Below are 17,239 nucleotides of genomic sequence, written 5' to 3'. Positions count from 1 at the left end.
ATCAAAGGTCAAGGTCACAAAAAGAACAAAATAGTTTTTCGCTCATAACTTCGTCAAAAATGATCTGATTTACTTCAAACTAAGCTTACAGTGAACCTTTGTCTATTTGTCACTTATAATCCTACCCATTCCTAGAGTGAAAAATGCATATTTGTGAAGAACGGTAGGGTCTGAAGTTTTGGGGGTCATGGTCATCGGTCAAAATTACAAAATGGGTGGGATTTGTTGTGCCTGGCGCCACTTGTTTTAATTTATTTTTTCTCAAATGGAATTCTGAATTGTGAAATCAAGTGGGTTTGAGTGTTTTGTTTATTATGGTAAAATGTGTTTCATTTTATCACTCATTTTGAGGACTCAAATGGTACAGTGTCATGTTAAAACTTGATGTGACGATAGAACTGGAGATGACGCCACGGACGACATTTTTGCAGACCTCCGGTTCCTCAAAATTTGGCACTACACCACTGGTTGCAACCTGAGACCATTTATCGTTCAGTTTCGTTCCGAGGTCGGAAATTCTAAAATATAAATATTAGTATTAAGAGAACAAGTTAAGATGTAGCACACACTAAAAGTTTAACTCTTGATTCCTGCCAGTTTAGATGTTTTGTAAGCTTTAAAGTTGGACTGTCTCTCCACATTGAAGCATGAATTGCACACTGCTTTTTGAATCTTGACCAATCAGAGTGCTTGCTTGTGTCACATGATGTGCATGATTGTGGAGCCGCGTCAATCACAGGTTTGTCGTGTCGACCACATCATCATCATCTTTGAAATGCTTTATGCGTGGAAAAAATGTTTAAAAAAAATAGGGGCAATACCCCTTGGCACTCACCTGGTAGAGTAATGATACTGAGGAGGACGTCAACGTGGGCTGAAATCAGCAAAAATGTATCGATGTACCAATGTTATAGCAAATACCTATTTTTTGGGGCAACCCCCTCCGCTTGTAAATCCCATTCGACCACGATTTTTAAAATAGTGTGAACAAACTTTGGTATGTCACTGGTGATGAAGGTTGTGGTCAAATTTATTGAAATCGTATGTGTAGTTTCAGAGAAGAAGTTGCAAGTATTTGTGCACAGATGAACAGATGGACTGACAGAGGACAGATGACGCGCCATCCCATAAGCTCCCCGAAACTACTTCCAGGTGAGCTAAAAATGACCTTATTCACGCATTTACCCCATTTATATGGAATAAGTATCGCGAATGTTTCTGTGAAGTGGGTAGGAATGGCCGGTGCTTGACAAAATGTAATTACAAAGCATCCCGTCGAAGTTGAGTAAAGTGTCATTCCTGCTGAAGCAGGTTTTCATGCCACCTGTTATCGGCATCCTTACGAAAATTTATGGACCAGTATGTGTGTATGTGTGCATTTATGGTTTGGTTTGTTTGTTTGTCACGCTACTCCTCCTACAGCTAGTTTTGGGATAATTACATCCAGACTTGCTACATAGGATCATGATGACCCCAATTAATGTATAGGGGGTTCATAATTTTAATGAATCTTGTCCCACTCAAAGCCTTCAAAGTGGGTTTGCCAGTAGTGTCCCAAGAAGGTCCACAGATGTCCAGAATGCTGAGCCCCAAATACATGTCATCGAGAAAATACTGCACCGACAAGCTGCCATCATGGCTGAAAATGTCACTTTTTAGCTCAACATGACCTCCTTTGTCCTCTCCATATGAAATAACTGGCAGGATTTCAGGGTTAATCTTTTTACATGAGGTCAGTCGGGCATCTTGTCAGTTATCTGAGACAGTATATAAATCGTACAATTGAGAGATGGGAGTGAAATCCATTTTCTCAGCATAATCCGTCATCTCAAGTTGCAGCCAAATAGGGTGTCTCCTGGAATGCCACTGCGCGAATAAGACCAGACAGTGATACAGATACGATCGGTAAATAATTTTTTTTACAAACAATCTCTGCAAAGGACGGCCAGGGGGGGGTCTCTGGAGGATCCGTTCGCTGGAGAACTGGCTGTGCTCGGCTACGACACATGGCAACGATGGAGAAATGGAGCGGGATTCTCTGGCTGGGGACGAGGGCCGGAGGGTAATGTGTTTGGTGCCTCCCTGCTGCCATGGTGCTAGTACGTACTCTATGTTGTGTTGAATCTCTCAGAGCAACACAATTAAAGCCAAGGGATCTAGACTGATTCTGAGTATACAGTATATCTTTCCTTATCTATACGTACCCTTGCGTTCATCCATGCACCATTGTTTGTTAAGCATGAGCTTTATAATATCAAAAAAAAAATTGGTCTTTCTGATGAATCCTGAAGGCAGAATCAATGCTGTCAATAAGACTGGTGTTGATATCAACTCGTGTTGGTCCTTGTTGGGTATGGAGCAGGCCATTATAATGTGGTGTGTGATGGTCCTCCTCTCATTTTAACTCCTTCCCATTGTTTTGCTTCCTGGGATTTTTAGTGAGAGATATTTTTATCGTTTAGGAAGCCTTCATTTTCCTGTTTTTACGAAGAAGAAGAAGAAAAAAGGAAAAGAGTATTTGTGATGAAAATTCATAAATCATCAACTAAAATAACTGAGAATTGCTCAGCAATTTTGGCAAATGAGGGAAGAAATGTGCAAAAGTTGCATCAAAGAATAACTAAGGTTGTGGAAGTAAAACTGGCGAGGACCTGAGGGCCCAGGGGCATCGCGTTGGGAGCCATTAGCGCATCACCTGCATCATCATTCCTGTCGTATATAAAGAAGCGCCGCCCGAGACCATCTTGTTTCTGCTGCTTCGCCTCAACCATACAAGGTTTGAATGTCGATGCGATTCAGCCCAAATGGTGTAGCCCGTTTGGTGTAGGGTGGCCTGTGAAGTAGATCACTGTGGAGAGGCATGTTTCCACGTGTGGGGAGGAGTGGCGGTAACAGAGGGGAGGGGGTCATGGTGGGACGGTGTTCTTGAGACCATTTATGGTTCAATCTCATGCACAGGTGCAGGTGTATTAAGGGGAAGGGGAGGGAACGGGGTGGGGGGTTATGGTGCTGACTATGTATATGTACATATTAATATATACCCTCGTGGGAACAGATAAATGCACTGATTGACGATTGTAGTAGTTCTGTTTATAGGTGATGGAAATTATAATTGTTTCTTTCATTATCTTGAAGGACATTAATGACATCGATTTACTAAATGTGTCAAAAAAAACGATTATCATGGTTACAAGATGTATAATGATGGAGATGTTTTATTTTGGTGAGATGTGCTGTTTTGGTGAGATGTGCATGATCAGTCATTTGTTGCATATCATACTTTCCCACTCCCTCGCAGTCCTGCTGAGCATAAATGGCGTGCACTGACCTGCAAAGTGCCATGGAGACGATGGTCGCTGTTTTCCATAAATACTCGGGCAACGAGGGCGACAGGTTCAAGCTGAGCAAAGCCGAGATGAAGGATCTTCTCACAAACGAACTACCTGGTGTGCTGTCGGTAAAGTTGCTTGCTCCCCTAAATCCTCCGTCATAAACAGCTCACCACGCAACCACTCTTCATTATTCTGCAAATCTCACACGTGCTCACCGTCTGAGCAACATCGCACTGAAGGAAGACAAGAAAATCATTCTCATACTGACACACACTATATTTCCGCGTATTTGTGCCACTGTTTTAGTGAACTGAATTGCTTTAGCACCACCGTGCATCAGTGGCGACTCCGAAACCAATTTCCATCAAAACAACTCCAACACGTCTCAGCTTCACTCGGTCGTGAGATCTTTAAAGAACAGTGTGTGTGTGTGTGTGATATAATCATACAATTGCAATTAAATGGGACTTCTGTGACGTCATAAAGCCATATAATTGAAGACTTATGCATACACATGACCTGCAGCTTTCCCTATTGAATATTACCATTATATTGCAATACTTTTATGTAATGTGAACTCTTCAGAGCTACATCTGAATTTAGAATTTAGCTCCAGAGGATGCCATCATTAAACAGCCATTGTACGTCATTTGATAATTGCATTTTCGCCATGGAAAACTGGTGAGGGAAATTACATTATTTCACAGCTTTCAATAACACTATACAGCTGAGTTCGGAAATGAAGTAGCTGTCCATTTTAGATGATGCTGTATGTAAAATGGATATACCATATACTTGCACAGGAGAGAAGAAAATACAGGTGATAGTTCAATGAAGATGTTTGTAAAAGGTGAAGCATAAAAATTTCGATGTTATTTCCTTTTGTTCGTTGAAACATTGGCTGCACCTGGATGGGTTTGAGGGTAGAGGAGAAGCAGCCAAAACCCAAATCCTATTCAGGTTCCCATGATGACTCCACTGGAGTATTTGGTGTTTCATTTAATTTTAAATGTCAGGCCATGGACATGCTGATCAGCCTCCTTAATATAAGTATCGTAGAGTACAAGGTGAGGCAAGATACCCCTGTCGGGTTAGGTGGCGAAAGATGGTAGATTTTTGGGAAGGTCGTTCAAAGCTCTGTTCGGAACATTTTATCTCCTTTTGTTATCCCTCACTATAGGGAGCAAAGGATGCGGAAACTGTGGACAGCATAATGCGGGACCTGGACATTGACAAGGATGGAGAGGTGGATTTCAATGAGTACTCGGTCCTGCTGGCCGCCCTGTCCGTGGCATGCAACGAGTTCTTCATGGAAGATTTGAAGCATATGTGCGGAAAAGCCTAAAACCACCATAATGTGCTTATTATAGTAATCTTTTGTTCTGTAATATTGTATGCAGCTTGATTATAACAGCATTTTCATCATTTAAAAATAAATGCCTTTATAATATTATCAATTTGTCATATGGTGATGTTTGTAGGTGTTCATTTATCACAATAAAATCATTGAATAATCATTGGGATTATAAATGTGTGTCATACAAAAGGGGAAGAGTGCAATGAGTAAAAATTCCTAAGGTGACGTTCACCTGCTGATCCTTTAAACTTGTCTGATTAAAACTCCATTTCTTGAAAAAAACAAACACACACACACACACACACACACACACACACACACACACACACACACACACACACACACACACACACACACACACACACACACACATCAAAATGAGTGGAGCATAATGAGCATTATATTTTGATTTATCTGCCCGATCACACCACATGCCTTCTGGTTGGTTTACATTAGCGGAAACCATCATCTGGGTGGCAGACAGGCTGGTGTTCTTTGTGGATTGTGTGTTCTTTTCATGTGAGACAATCTGTGGCTGATGCTCACCATTACAGGCAGGAGGTACCATTGAATAAACATTATATACGCACGCACGCACGTACCCACGTACGCACGTACACACATATGTATATGTATATATATATATATATATATATATATATATATATATATATATATATATACACAAAGCGCTTACCCTGTGAAGGCCTTCTTGGTTGCTTTATGCAGCTGCTTCGGCAAGAAGAGCATGGAAGGTGTCATTTTATTTATATAATCCCAGCCACCTGGGTTTAGTTGATTAGGTGAGAGCTGATTGGCTATTCCTTCCATTCACAGGTGAAAGTTGTGGATGGGTCTTTATTATTTCTATATTGACTGCTTTTGACATTTGCACATGGTACACGCATGGGAGCCTCATTTGTATGCATTGCTATCTGAGCTGTCACTGATGATTCGCCAACAAGCGATGAAACCGGTCTGGCAGCTCAGGGGGTGTGTCGCATTGGGATTCTTATGTGTGTACTATTTGTGAATGTCTTCAGAGTTGTGGAGTAACTCTGGGAAGGGTTTGAAACAGCAAAGTGCTTACCTTGGGTAGGCCTTCTTGGTTGCTTTATGCAGCTTCATCAGCTGGAAAAGCATGGGACGTGTCAATGTATGTATGTATGTATGTATGTATATATATATATATATATATATATATATATATATATATATATATATATATATATATATATATATATATATTATATGATGTCGGAGCTGTTTCTCCTTTATCCTCCACGGATTATTAATGTCCACCATGTAATGCTAGAATCACAGCTTCACGCCCATGGGAGGGACTGCACACTTTGTGATGCAACACTGCCTATATGAGCACCAATATGAATTTATAGTTGGGTTTAGAACTGAAGTCAGATTAGACATATCAAAGGTAAGTGCACTATCTCTGCACAATCCTATCAAACTATATACAGTATATATGAATATGATTAAGTTCTCCTACCTGGACAAACTCCATGACAATTCCATCTGTGCACTGCAAGAAGCCTTTCTTGGGGCTGCAGTCATGATGTCGTCGTGGCAGTATTCGTAAACAAAATCAAATGTGAATCATCTTCATAGAACTCCCGAGCGCCAAAAATAATGCTGGTGCCTCCTAGTTGCAATTGGAGGGGTGAAAGACAATGTGTCCATGTGGCAGATGGCACTAACTTGTTGCTCCCAGATCGTGGAGCTATAAATGTACTGGGACTCGATCTTGTGTCCTCACCAATCATAGTTGGCAGTGCATCATTAATATATAAATATATATATGCATATACATACATTTTTTTGGAAAATGAGAGCATCTACATATAAGGTTCACAAGAGATGGAAGGAAAGTTACATGGATTGGAGAATAAAATAAAAAAAATAAGTTGTAAGTCAAAGTAGGAAAGCAATGAATAATAATCAGAAAGGTGAGGTTACAATGTGAATACCCCAGACGTATCTGGGAGTCGATGACGTTACCCCATGTTTGTGTGTGTTTTACGGAGATAGCCTCCAATAATGAATGATTCATTAGTAACCAGCATTGAGTTAAAATTTTCTTAATTACAACAGTTTCTCACCATTTATACCAATGCTTTGTGACTTCATCTTCAGGTTTTGTGTTTTTTTTTTTTTAATTCAATTTAACTTTTATATTCAATTGAAATTTATCAAAAACCTATTAAAGGAAAAATTTCCTTTTATTTTCTTATAATTTTATGTTCGACCACAAACCTAATGATCATAGATAGATTTACCTTCCATCCTCAGTCTTTTAACTCTACCATGAGCCTCAACTTATTTATAGAAATAAAGCAACGAGTGGAAGGAGAATGAATTTGATGGTGGTAACCTGAGAGCTAATTGTGGGACTTAATTGAGTAATAAGAGAAAAGTTGTGGTTAAATTATTTTGGTTCAAACAGCTGAAGAGTAATGTAAGTAATTCTCTGGAGTCATGATAAACATCTTTTCACATTTTCCCTATGAGGATCTACAGTGAAAATAACCTCCTCTCAACAAACCAAACAAGGACTACCTGGAAATCCAGCCCCAAACTCTCTCCACATTCATGTATTCTGCCAGAGATTCCTTCAATGGGTTTATGTAGTCTTCATCCCACCATGATAGAAGCTTCTCCCATATACTGTGAATGATTCCTGCAAGCTCGTCTTACTTATCCCTGTTGAAAATGAGATGTATTGTCATACACCCTTTGGCGGTGGTTTTCAACCTGCCTCCTCCCCCCACCCCCTTCATATCCCCAAGAGCAGAGTTCTAATGATGGCGAAATGGATCGACCAGATGCCTATTCTTTTATAGAAGTACGTACTTATGTATTTTATAGATACATTTACAGTGGTGAGAAAAAGTTTGTGAACCCTTTGGAATTATCTGCATTTCTGCATAAATTTGACCTGAAATGTGATCAGATATTCATCTAAGTCATAGTAATAGATAAAGAGAACCTGATTAAACAAATTGCACACAAAACAAATCTACTTTCATTTGTTTATTGAACAGAATGTGATCCCACATTCAATTTCTTTGTCAGAAAAATATGTGAACTTCCAGGTGAATCAGCTCAATTACTCGAAAGGTAATTACAGTCATGTATTACAATCAATGCAATGACAATCAGGAGTGAGTTTGGGTGGCCCTGCCCTTTGTGAAAAAAAACAAACTTTGGTCGTTATGTCGCCATCAGAGTCTGGTCTTCAACCACACAGATTTCTGAAAGTGTGTCATGCCCCGATCAAGAGATCTCTGAGGACATCAGAAAAAGAGTTGTCAATGCTCATCGGTCTGGAAAGGGTTACACAATCATCTCTAAAGATGTTGGGTTCCACCAATCCACTTTCGGTCATATTGTGTCCAAATCGAGAAAATTCAACAACATTGTTAAACTTTCCAGAAGCAGTCGTCCAACGAAAATCACTCCAAGAGCAAGACATACAATAATCCAGAAGGTCACAAAGAACCCCATGGTAACGTCAAAGAATCTGCAGGCCTCTCTTGCATTGGCTAATGTCAGTGTTCATGAGTCAACCATCAAGAAAACACCGAACAAAAATGGTGTGTATGGGAGGATAGCAGAGAGGAATCCAATGTTCTCCAAGAAGAACATTGCCGCCCATCTCAAGTTTACCAAAGACCACCTGGGTGATCCATAAGGCTATTGGAAGAATGTTCTGTGGACAGATGAGTCGAAAGTAGAACTTTTTGGCTTAAATGAGAAACTGCATTTTCCCCTGACTTTCTGCATGATGCTGAGAGAGTGCCGTTGAAGAGTTGAAACAAGATCATGCATCAACTCATCATCATCGGCTGAAGCGATCTCACAAGTCACATAATTGATCTGTAAACTTGAGTAGATTTCACTCATTCTCATCATGACTTGGTGCTCCATCTACCCACAGCGCACAGTGTGCATTTGGGGAACCTCTGTTGGAATTCTGTCCGACACGTGCAATTTGTCACAATGCCAAGGGGTTGCACTTCAGAGAGAATGATATATTTAAACAAGCGCTGCAGTCGGTGGTCAAAATGTGGTGCAGCAGTTACTGGGTTTGATGCCAACAACTTGCACTTTTCTTCCCATGACATTTCAGATTTGGCCTCATCAGTTAGTGTTCATCCTTGATGCAAAGGAGTGTGTCCGACTTACTCATCAGTTACTTGGAGTGTGTCTGATCATCTGAGATCTGCTGCAGACGTGGTGACAAACCAAGTGAATATTCCCAATTCTTTCACAGCTGCAAGTATCTTGTACGTAACCCCTTGCCATTAAGGTGGTGAACCACCAACGATCTGAAGCATATTGTCGGCTTTGTCTGAATATAATGCGATTCAGCCACTGAGGATCATCGACGAGACCAGCTGTCACACGATCAGCATCATCTGTATTAAGCCTCACTTTCCGTAAAGCAACAGAAATGTTATCCATTACTTGTTTATACCCTGTAACAAACTGAGCAACGAATATGTATTCGATGTTATGGGTAAATCGTGCATCTTTGTTCTAAAATCTCACATTGAAATATTTTCTTGGAGAAAGTTTTGTGTTTCTGTCAACTGTGAAACCAAATTCTCCAGTTGGAAATGGGCTCGGGAAGGTCCGCTCCTCACAGTCTTCATCCATCATAACGGAAATTGGTTTCTTTCTCTCACCAGGGGCAATACCGTAGATGTTATCCAAATTCAGCGCAGGGTCAGTAGGTTGGACGTGAGTATCAAATCTAACACCACGGAGGTGATTTGTCAGATCAGTTTCTGTCTCCAACATTTCAACCTGTTGTGGATCATGTCGATGTTTTTATGTTGAAGAACATGACATTTGTGATCTATCAGTGGCACCATTCATCTGTCCTTCACTTTCTTCTTTGTCTTCATTGACCACTAATTCCTTCCACATATCTGGATCTTCCTATGTGCATTGCAAATACCAATCTTCATTTTCTTGTGTTCCTTTGGAGAAATTGTTCATGTTTTTCAGTTTTGCCTGAGCAATTTTCACCATATTGGGATGGATGTTCTGGTAGGTCACATGATGATTGTGCAGGATTTTTCTCTTCAACTTCAGTGGGATCATACCTGCTTCTGGTTTCCTCTTGGAAGTCCTAATATCTTCATAAGAGGGTATCATTGTGCAAGAAGTCTTGCTTCTAACTCTGTGTGATTTGAGCTCATCTGGCACATCATGTACTGTAGTTTAAGTTTGTGAGATACTCATTGAGTGTGGGGGGGGGGAGGGGGGCATCTTCTCTTTTTCAAGCAAGCATTGCAAGTCTTACATACTGTTACGGTTGTGGAAATTCACAGAACACCATTCAGGTATCCCAGAGATCAGTTATGTCGATAAGTGTGTGTTCAGATTAGATTTCCCCACCGATGCCTAGAGGGATTTATTTGTGTAACCAGGCTGTGATCTTTGAGTCAGCCATTATTCTTTTGCTATCTTTATTTTGGAACACCTACAACCACCTTCTCCATAACCGCATCTCAACAACCATGCCATCCCCACCACAGTGCCAGCCACAACAACCACAAACACCTTCTCCACAACCACCAACATCCCCACAGACAGGGCCTCCCAAAAGAATAACATCTCTGCCACCCAGCGTGATGGTTACTCAACAACAAAGAACGGAAACAATGGTAAAAAAAAACTGTTGCTCAGGAGAAAAACAGATACCACACTTCTAGGATTTTTCCCCCACGTGCCGCAGGGGAGGGGCGGGACGCCGGGGCGATAAAAAGGCGCGCTGAACGCCCAAGAGTTGAGTTGTTGTGGAAGTTGTGGAGGTCTGGAAGGGAGTGGAAAGAGAGTCCCTCTGCTTGGTCTCTCTCGTTGGTCGACGGAGGCGCCGGTGGAGCCGGAGAGGAGTCGCCAGCTGGATCGCCATTGAAGGCACGGGTGGAGTCCAGCGGAGTGCGGGCAGGGCCACCGAGGGTCGCCGAACCAAGGCCCGGCGAGTCACCACGACGGTGAAAGGTAGCCTGCTCGGTCTCTCGGAGCTTTTGCGGTCTCCATGGCTCCGTGAACAATAAAGACCCATGAGGTCCAGTTCTGCCCTTGCCGTTCCTGGGGTTTCTTTGAATGAATGTTGTGGCGCCATGTCCTTAAGTAGAACTGTTAAGTGCATGTAAATAAATAATAGAATGGTAGTAGTTCTTTTGTCGTGCTTGTATTACCTGTGTTGCTTTTGTTGACTGAATAATTGCATGCGTGTTTGCCTTGCATAATTGCATACGTGCTTTGTGAATAAATGTCATTGTGTGAATGTTCACCTGCTTGCGTCCTCTTCCCTCAATTTAACTGCCATAATTAAGTTCGGAATATTAGCTGGCTTTTTAATAGCCGATAATAGAATCGGGTCTGACGGGCTTGGCAATAAGCCGCTCGGCAATCGCAAACGGAGCGAGCTGCTTAAGCAGCTCGTTTCCGTACGGTTCCGTTGAGGTGTAAATCCCCGGAATTTCTGTCTATGCGCATACTTAGGTAAATCGACAATTTGGCGATCGGACCCTGTCGCGCGGAGACAGAACAGTTGGCTGATTTTCGGTGTGATTAAAAACACACCCGTAGCTGGATTTCGGCATTGATCCGAAAGCTGCGACTCGGTTTGCCCGTCCGGTGGGCGAGGACGGCCGCGATTGGCTAAAAGCGGTCGCCCGCACGCCAAGCGGGTGGGAAACCACAACAATACGTATCTACTTCACTTCAGCAAAACTTGTAGATTTGCTTGTACACTTGTCTAAGAAGGATTTGCTCATGACAGAGGATGCAGTTTTTCTGAAACAGAACACAGACTTTTTGTGTAGTTGACAATGAAAGCAAGTGCACACATCAGCAGCTGGAGCTGCATTTTAATGAAGCCAGAAAATAGAAATGGCTTTAACTTTTTCTATGTCTGTCCTTCTCAGCCTGCATAACTTTCACATCTTCCGAGTGTGTTCCAAGAGGGTTAGAGTTCAGGATAGTAGGGTCAGGCTATCAGATTTCAGGAAGGCAAACTTTGAGGGTATGAGGAGAAAGATGGGTGATGTAGATTTGGGAGACTCCAACAACAGATTGGGGAGACTCTGACAATCAGCATCAGAGAAATGGGAAACCTTTAAAGACCAAATCTGTAGAGTGTGCAGAGTGAGTACATCCCAATGAGGTGTAAAACGAGAAACAGAAAGAGACCAGGGTGGTTGAGCAGTGAGATAAGGAATACTATTAAGGAGAAACAGAAGGCATTTATTAGGTTTAAAATAACAGGACTGGAGTTAGATTGATATCACTATCGGAGTAAACAGAGGCAAGTTAAGGAAATAACTCAGCAAGCCAAAAGAGAGTATGAAAAGGACTTGGCTAAGAATATTAAACATAATAGCAAGGCTTTCTTTAAGTATATCAGGAAAAGAACAGGGTAGGACCAGTGTGGGCCGATTGAGGAATAGCATCGGGAGAGTGGTTTGTGATGAAAGTGGGATGGCAGGCTTATTAAACAGGTATTTTTCTTCAATTTTTACACAAGAACAGTCAGGAGAATTGCCAACAGCTGAGAGTATCTATCGAGGAGGTGAGGAAGGGCTTTTACAGAAGATCCAGGTTGGAGTGGAGGAAGTAAAGGAACAGCTCGGTAATCCAAGAGAAGATAAGGCTCCGGGCCGAGATAATATGCACCTGAGAATATTGATGGAGATGGCTGAGCAGGCAAGCGAGATGTTAATGTATATATTCAATGGCTCACTGGAGTCAGGACAGGTACTGGAGGATTAGAGAGTAGCAAATGTAACACCATTATTTATGAAAGGATCCAGAGAAGAATTGGGAAACTATAGACCTGTTAGTTTGACTTCAGTTGTGGCGAAGGTGTTGGAGACATTAATTTTATGAGTGGATGAGGAACCATTTAAACAAATACGAACTAAATAAAGGTAGTCAGCATGGGTTTACCAAAGGTAGTTCCTGTTTAACAAATCTTTTAGAGTTCTATGAAGCAGTGTCTGATTGGGTGGATGAGGGAAAGGCAGGGGACATAGTATATCTAGACTTTAAGGAGGCATTTGATAAGGTATCACATCAGAGATTGTTACCCAAAGTGAGGGATTGTGGAGTGGCTGGTCAGGTAGCTAATTTGATTGCAAACTGGCTTAGTGGTAGGAAGCAAGGAGTGGCTGTGAGTGGGAGGATGTCTTGCTGGCGGATGTAAGTAGCGGGGTACCTCAGGGGTCAGTCCTCGGACCATTACTATTCATCTTTACATCAACGATTTGGATAATGGGGTAAAGAGTAAACTTTCCAAATTTGCAGATGACACAAAGCTTGGAGGTGAGGTGGATAGCAGAGGGGTGGTGATCAGATACAGGAAAGTATTGATACTTGTACAGATTGGGCAAAAGATTGGCAAATGGAATTTAACCTGAGCGAGTATAAAGTGTTGGGGATGACAAAGAACAATGAAAATAGAGATTACAGGATGCAAGGGATAATTTTTGAGTGTGTCACACAGGAGAAGGATCTGGAGGTGGTAATAGATATGGGAGGTAAGCAGGCAGCACAGTGCCAGGCAGCTATTGGTAAAGCAAGTATGGTTTCAGGTTGTATTCGGAGGGGGATCATTTATAAGTCAAAAGAGGTGGTGTTACCATTGTATGGGAATTTAGTGAGGGCCACATTTAGAATATTGTGTGCAGTTTTGGTCACCACAATTCAGGAAGGACATACATGCCATAGAGAAGGTTCAGTGTAGGGCTACTGGATTGATTCTGGGCCTCGCTAGACTCGGCTATGAGGAGTGGCTGAAGGAGACAGGGCTTTATTCACTAGAAAGGAGGCGGTTACAAGGAGATATGATAGAGATGTTTAAGATAATTAAAGGTATGGATAAATAAGTGCAGATGAATAATTATTCAACAGAGTAGACAGTGATTGAACCAGGGGCCATAGCCTGATATTAAAGAAGAGGAGAGTTAAGATAGTAGTAAGGTAGGGGACTTTCACTTAGAGAGTAGTTAATGCATGGAATGGTCTCCCTGGAAAGGCAGTGGTGGCAGAAAAAGTAGATAAGTTTAAATTAGATTTAGATAGGTACCTGGAAGTTATGGAGATAGAGGGGTATAGGGATGTTGATAGGACTTTTAGGTCGTTTGAGCATTGATGGGTGATTGTGTGCATATTTACGGAGTGCTGTTCGTGGGGGTCTCGTCAAGGGGTGTTGTGCGGTTGATGTATGTTTTTAACCAAGCCCATGCCCAATCCCCTGAGAGGAAGAAGGAAAAAAAAAAAAAATCTCAAAACTACAAAAACAAAAAACTAACAAAAAAACCCAAAAAACATTTTCATCAATTAAAAACCTCTTTTTGCATTCTCTTCCTTGGATCTTGTGTAGATGGGTTGGTGTGGTGTTCACGCAGGCATGATGGGCTGAATGGCCTCCACCTGTGTTGGATTTCCTTGTATTTCTGGATGTATTGCAGTCGTTTTGCTGTGGCCGCTTTGGTTCTCAAAATATGTCCATTTTCTTTTATCTTATTTTCTTCGTTTTATTTCGATTCTTCTGCTACAAGACCTTCATTCCCCCTTCTACCTTCTATTCTCCTTTTGAGGCCCCCACATAATTTCATGTGGCAGAACTGTGTGGATATATATATACACACACGACCATGAGAAAGAGATGACCCCCTCTTCTGAGCCCTCTGCCAAAAGGCTGTACTCTGAGCCCTCTACCCAAGGGCTCGGTCGTAACACCTCTTTCTCTCCTTTTTTTCTCTTTATTTCATCTGCCTGTTTATTATAAATAGGTTATCCTCCTCCTCTCCTTTTCTGCTTCTTTTCCCTTTATTTCGAATAGTTTTTTGGCCCGAAAAGAAGCTATCCTCTTTCTCTCCTTCTCTGCTTTTTCCCCCTTTATTTTGACTGGTTGTTTGATCTGAAAAGAGGTTTTTCTCTGTCTGTCCTTTTCTTTAAATTGCTTCTTTATTTCATCTGGTTGTTTCTTGTGAAAAGAAGCGATCTTCTTTGTTTCCTTTTTTGCATCTTTCTTTATAAGAGAATATTGCTTGCTCATTCTTGCTCTTATCATTCTCTGATTCTCTGTTTGTCCTTATTTTTTTTTTCTCATTCATCGATGTGAGCGCTTTCTGTCTATCTGCTTGATCATGAAAATGCTTCAAAAGTGCACTTGTTGTCGAGCAATGCATCGACAATTGTGGTTTGTGCAGAGGTGAAACTGTCACTGGCACCACTTCAAACAGATCCGTTGAAATACCAAAAGATTGTGCAAGTTTCTTGGTGTACCCCACAACCTCTTCAATCCTTGCGAAGAAAGACATGAGAATTTCATTACCCATTTAGAGCACAGAGTCCATTGTCATCTCGACTGTGGCTGTTGTCAAAGAGGTAGTACATGTTATTGCATTGCAGCAGTCCAGTTGTAAAGCCCGGGGTTGTGGAGCCTCTTGTAATAAACAAGGATGGGTATCGTATAGCACGGACCTTGAATGATTGCATCTGATAGCGAGTATTGCCCAACTTGTGAATCTGATTCAGTATCAGTTAATTTTACAGCAAATGGATCTGCTCTGCATAGTTTGTAGGTACTATTATTTGTTTACACTATTCTGTCTATTCCTCCACCATGAAGTAGGTTTCGGTTGGACATGAGCATCGTTGAAGAAGTGTTGTATGCTGTTGCACCACCGTGCAGAACATTGTTCATGTTGTTGGTTGCCCGATTTGATACAGTCTCTTGCTTGTGCAGTTGCCAATATTTGTAGTACATTGCACGTGCATTGTTTCCCTGTTACAATACCAAAGATGACATCTCCTTGGCGATAGTCTGGCCCAGCACCCAGTGATTTTGATGGACACCTTGATGTGCGGAAGCTTTGCATTTTGCTTTTTTGTCAACAGTGTACGCTGCTTTCCACTTTGCTTTTTCATTCACTTTCATCTTGATTTATAGTGTAGGGCAGCATTTGTGGACATGGAAACCTAGTTTTAAAAAACAAGTACTTTAATGAAAATTAATGATATTCTACAATAGATTCTCTTTTAAAAAAATGGATTTCAAAGATATATTGTTGGAAGTTATAATTTGGATTAAACTAAATCGTAGCCGTTTACCCATATGGCAAATATACCTGAGTCATAATTATTCACTATGGGATTTTTTTGTGCAATACATCATTCTTTTCTTCTGAATTTTTTTAATTGAGAAAAAAGGGAAAATCATTTCGAAAATTAAAATCATATCCATTCCATAAAACTTCAGAATGTGTTTTTTTTTTTTTTTTAAACAATGCCAGTGTCTTAAATGCATCCGATGGGTGAGCAACATTTCATCTTCGAGTTCACACAATTATACAATTTTATTGCTGGCAACAACCTCTCGTGATTTATCATTTAATGTGTACTCCATATCATGAAAGTGCTCACAACTAGATTTCTCTTCCATTGTCAATAATAAACTTTCAGATCAGGTTTACTCACAAGTCACATGCAACTGATGACAGGATAACAGCAACACCAATGGATATACTCCACGTCTATTTTTTTTTTTTTAAACAAATGAGTATTCTGTAGTGCACATAAAAGAAAAGGGAACATCATTCTCAAACAAGATGGTCAGCTATTTCCAGAAATGGTACTTGCAACAATGAAGCAGGAACAGATTGTAGTTTTTACAAAATCAGATATATGTTCAATTCATTGCCGAGGATATAATGTTACAAGTATATTTTCATTCCAATCACAAATTAATACGATACCATTAATATAAAAAAAATACAAACACTCATGGGGTAAACGAACATAGATGTCATTCTCACGTGACAACCGACACAGACGAATCTGCCAGCGATAAAGTGACACGAAACATGTCGTACGGATTGAAAATTAAAATCATATTTGTGTTTAGAAATTTATGAAACCTCCCACCCACCTTAAAACATCTGCCGGGACCCCAAAACGTTCCACAGAGGGTTTGATAGGGCTATCCCCAAAACTGAGGGAGTAGTTCGGGGACAGACAGACACTCCTGCTTTATACTAGACGAGTGGGGCACCCGTGGGAAACCCATGAGCATGGACATTTTTGACATTTGGACATCTTGAGTTAGATGTGGAGCTTTACAAAATGGGTACTGGCAATTCATCAGATCCAGAAATGATGTATAATGTACACAATTTATTTACTTCACGTAACATCTGAAATGTGAATGCATAATATATGAATAATTGTCCATGCACATGTGAAAGAGTTTGTTTACAAAATCTCAGATATCTGAAATGGCTGTGTTTGGAACAAATCGAATTGCAACTTCAGATATTGTCTTGGAAGCTGGGATACTTTCCATCGTTACCTTGATAAAGTTGTTGCAGTCGAGCAGGTATGGTGATAGTGGAGGTAATTGGACTTTCCTCGTTGGAGCAACAAAGTGCAAGTCCATCTCCTTTCCCTGTTGATTAATTTGTGAAATGTACATGGATGGTGAAGTTGTCGGACCACAATTATGTTCTTC

At 41.0% G+C, this 17,239-nt stretch overlaps 1 protein-coding gene across 1 annotated transcript; it reads left to right on the top strand.

The window, feature by feature from the left end:
* Positions 1-2,619: 2,619 nt before the first annotated feature.
* LOC147030615 (protein S100-A1-like) lies at positions 2,620-5,033 on the top strand. Its single transcript, XM_085874858.1, has 3 exons — positions 2,620-2,776; positions 3,299-3,457; positions 4,513-5,033. Exons 2-3 carry the CDS (start codon positions 3,314-3,316, stop codon positions 4,675-4,677), a joined length of 309 nt encoding a protein of 102 aa, XP_085730984.1. The 5' UTR covers positions 2,620-2,776; positions 3,299-3,313; the 3' UTR covers positions 4,678-5,033.
* Positions 5,034-17,239: the final 12,206 nt, after the last annotated feature.

This window comes from Eptatretus burgeri, chromosome 3 (assembly GCF_056783735.1).
Source record: "Eptatretus burgeri isolate ZD-2024b chromosome 3, Ebu_testis_v1, whole genome shotgun sequence".
Taxonomy (NCBI): Eukaryota; Metazoa; Chordata; class Myxini; order Myxiniformes; family Myxinidae; genus Eptatretus; species Eptatretus burgeri.
Note: the sequence above shows the minus strand (reverse complement) of the source record. Positions and strands in the feature narration are given on the sequence as shown.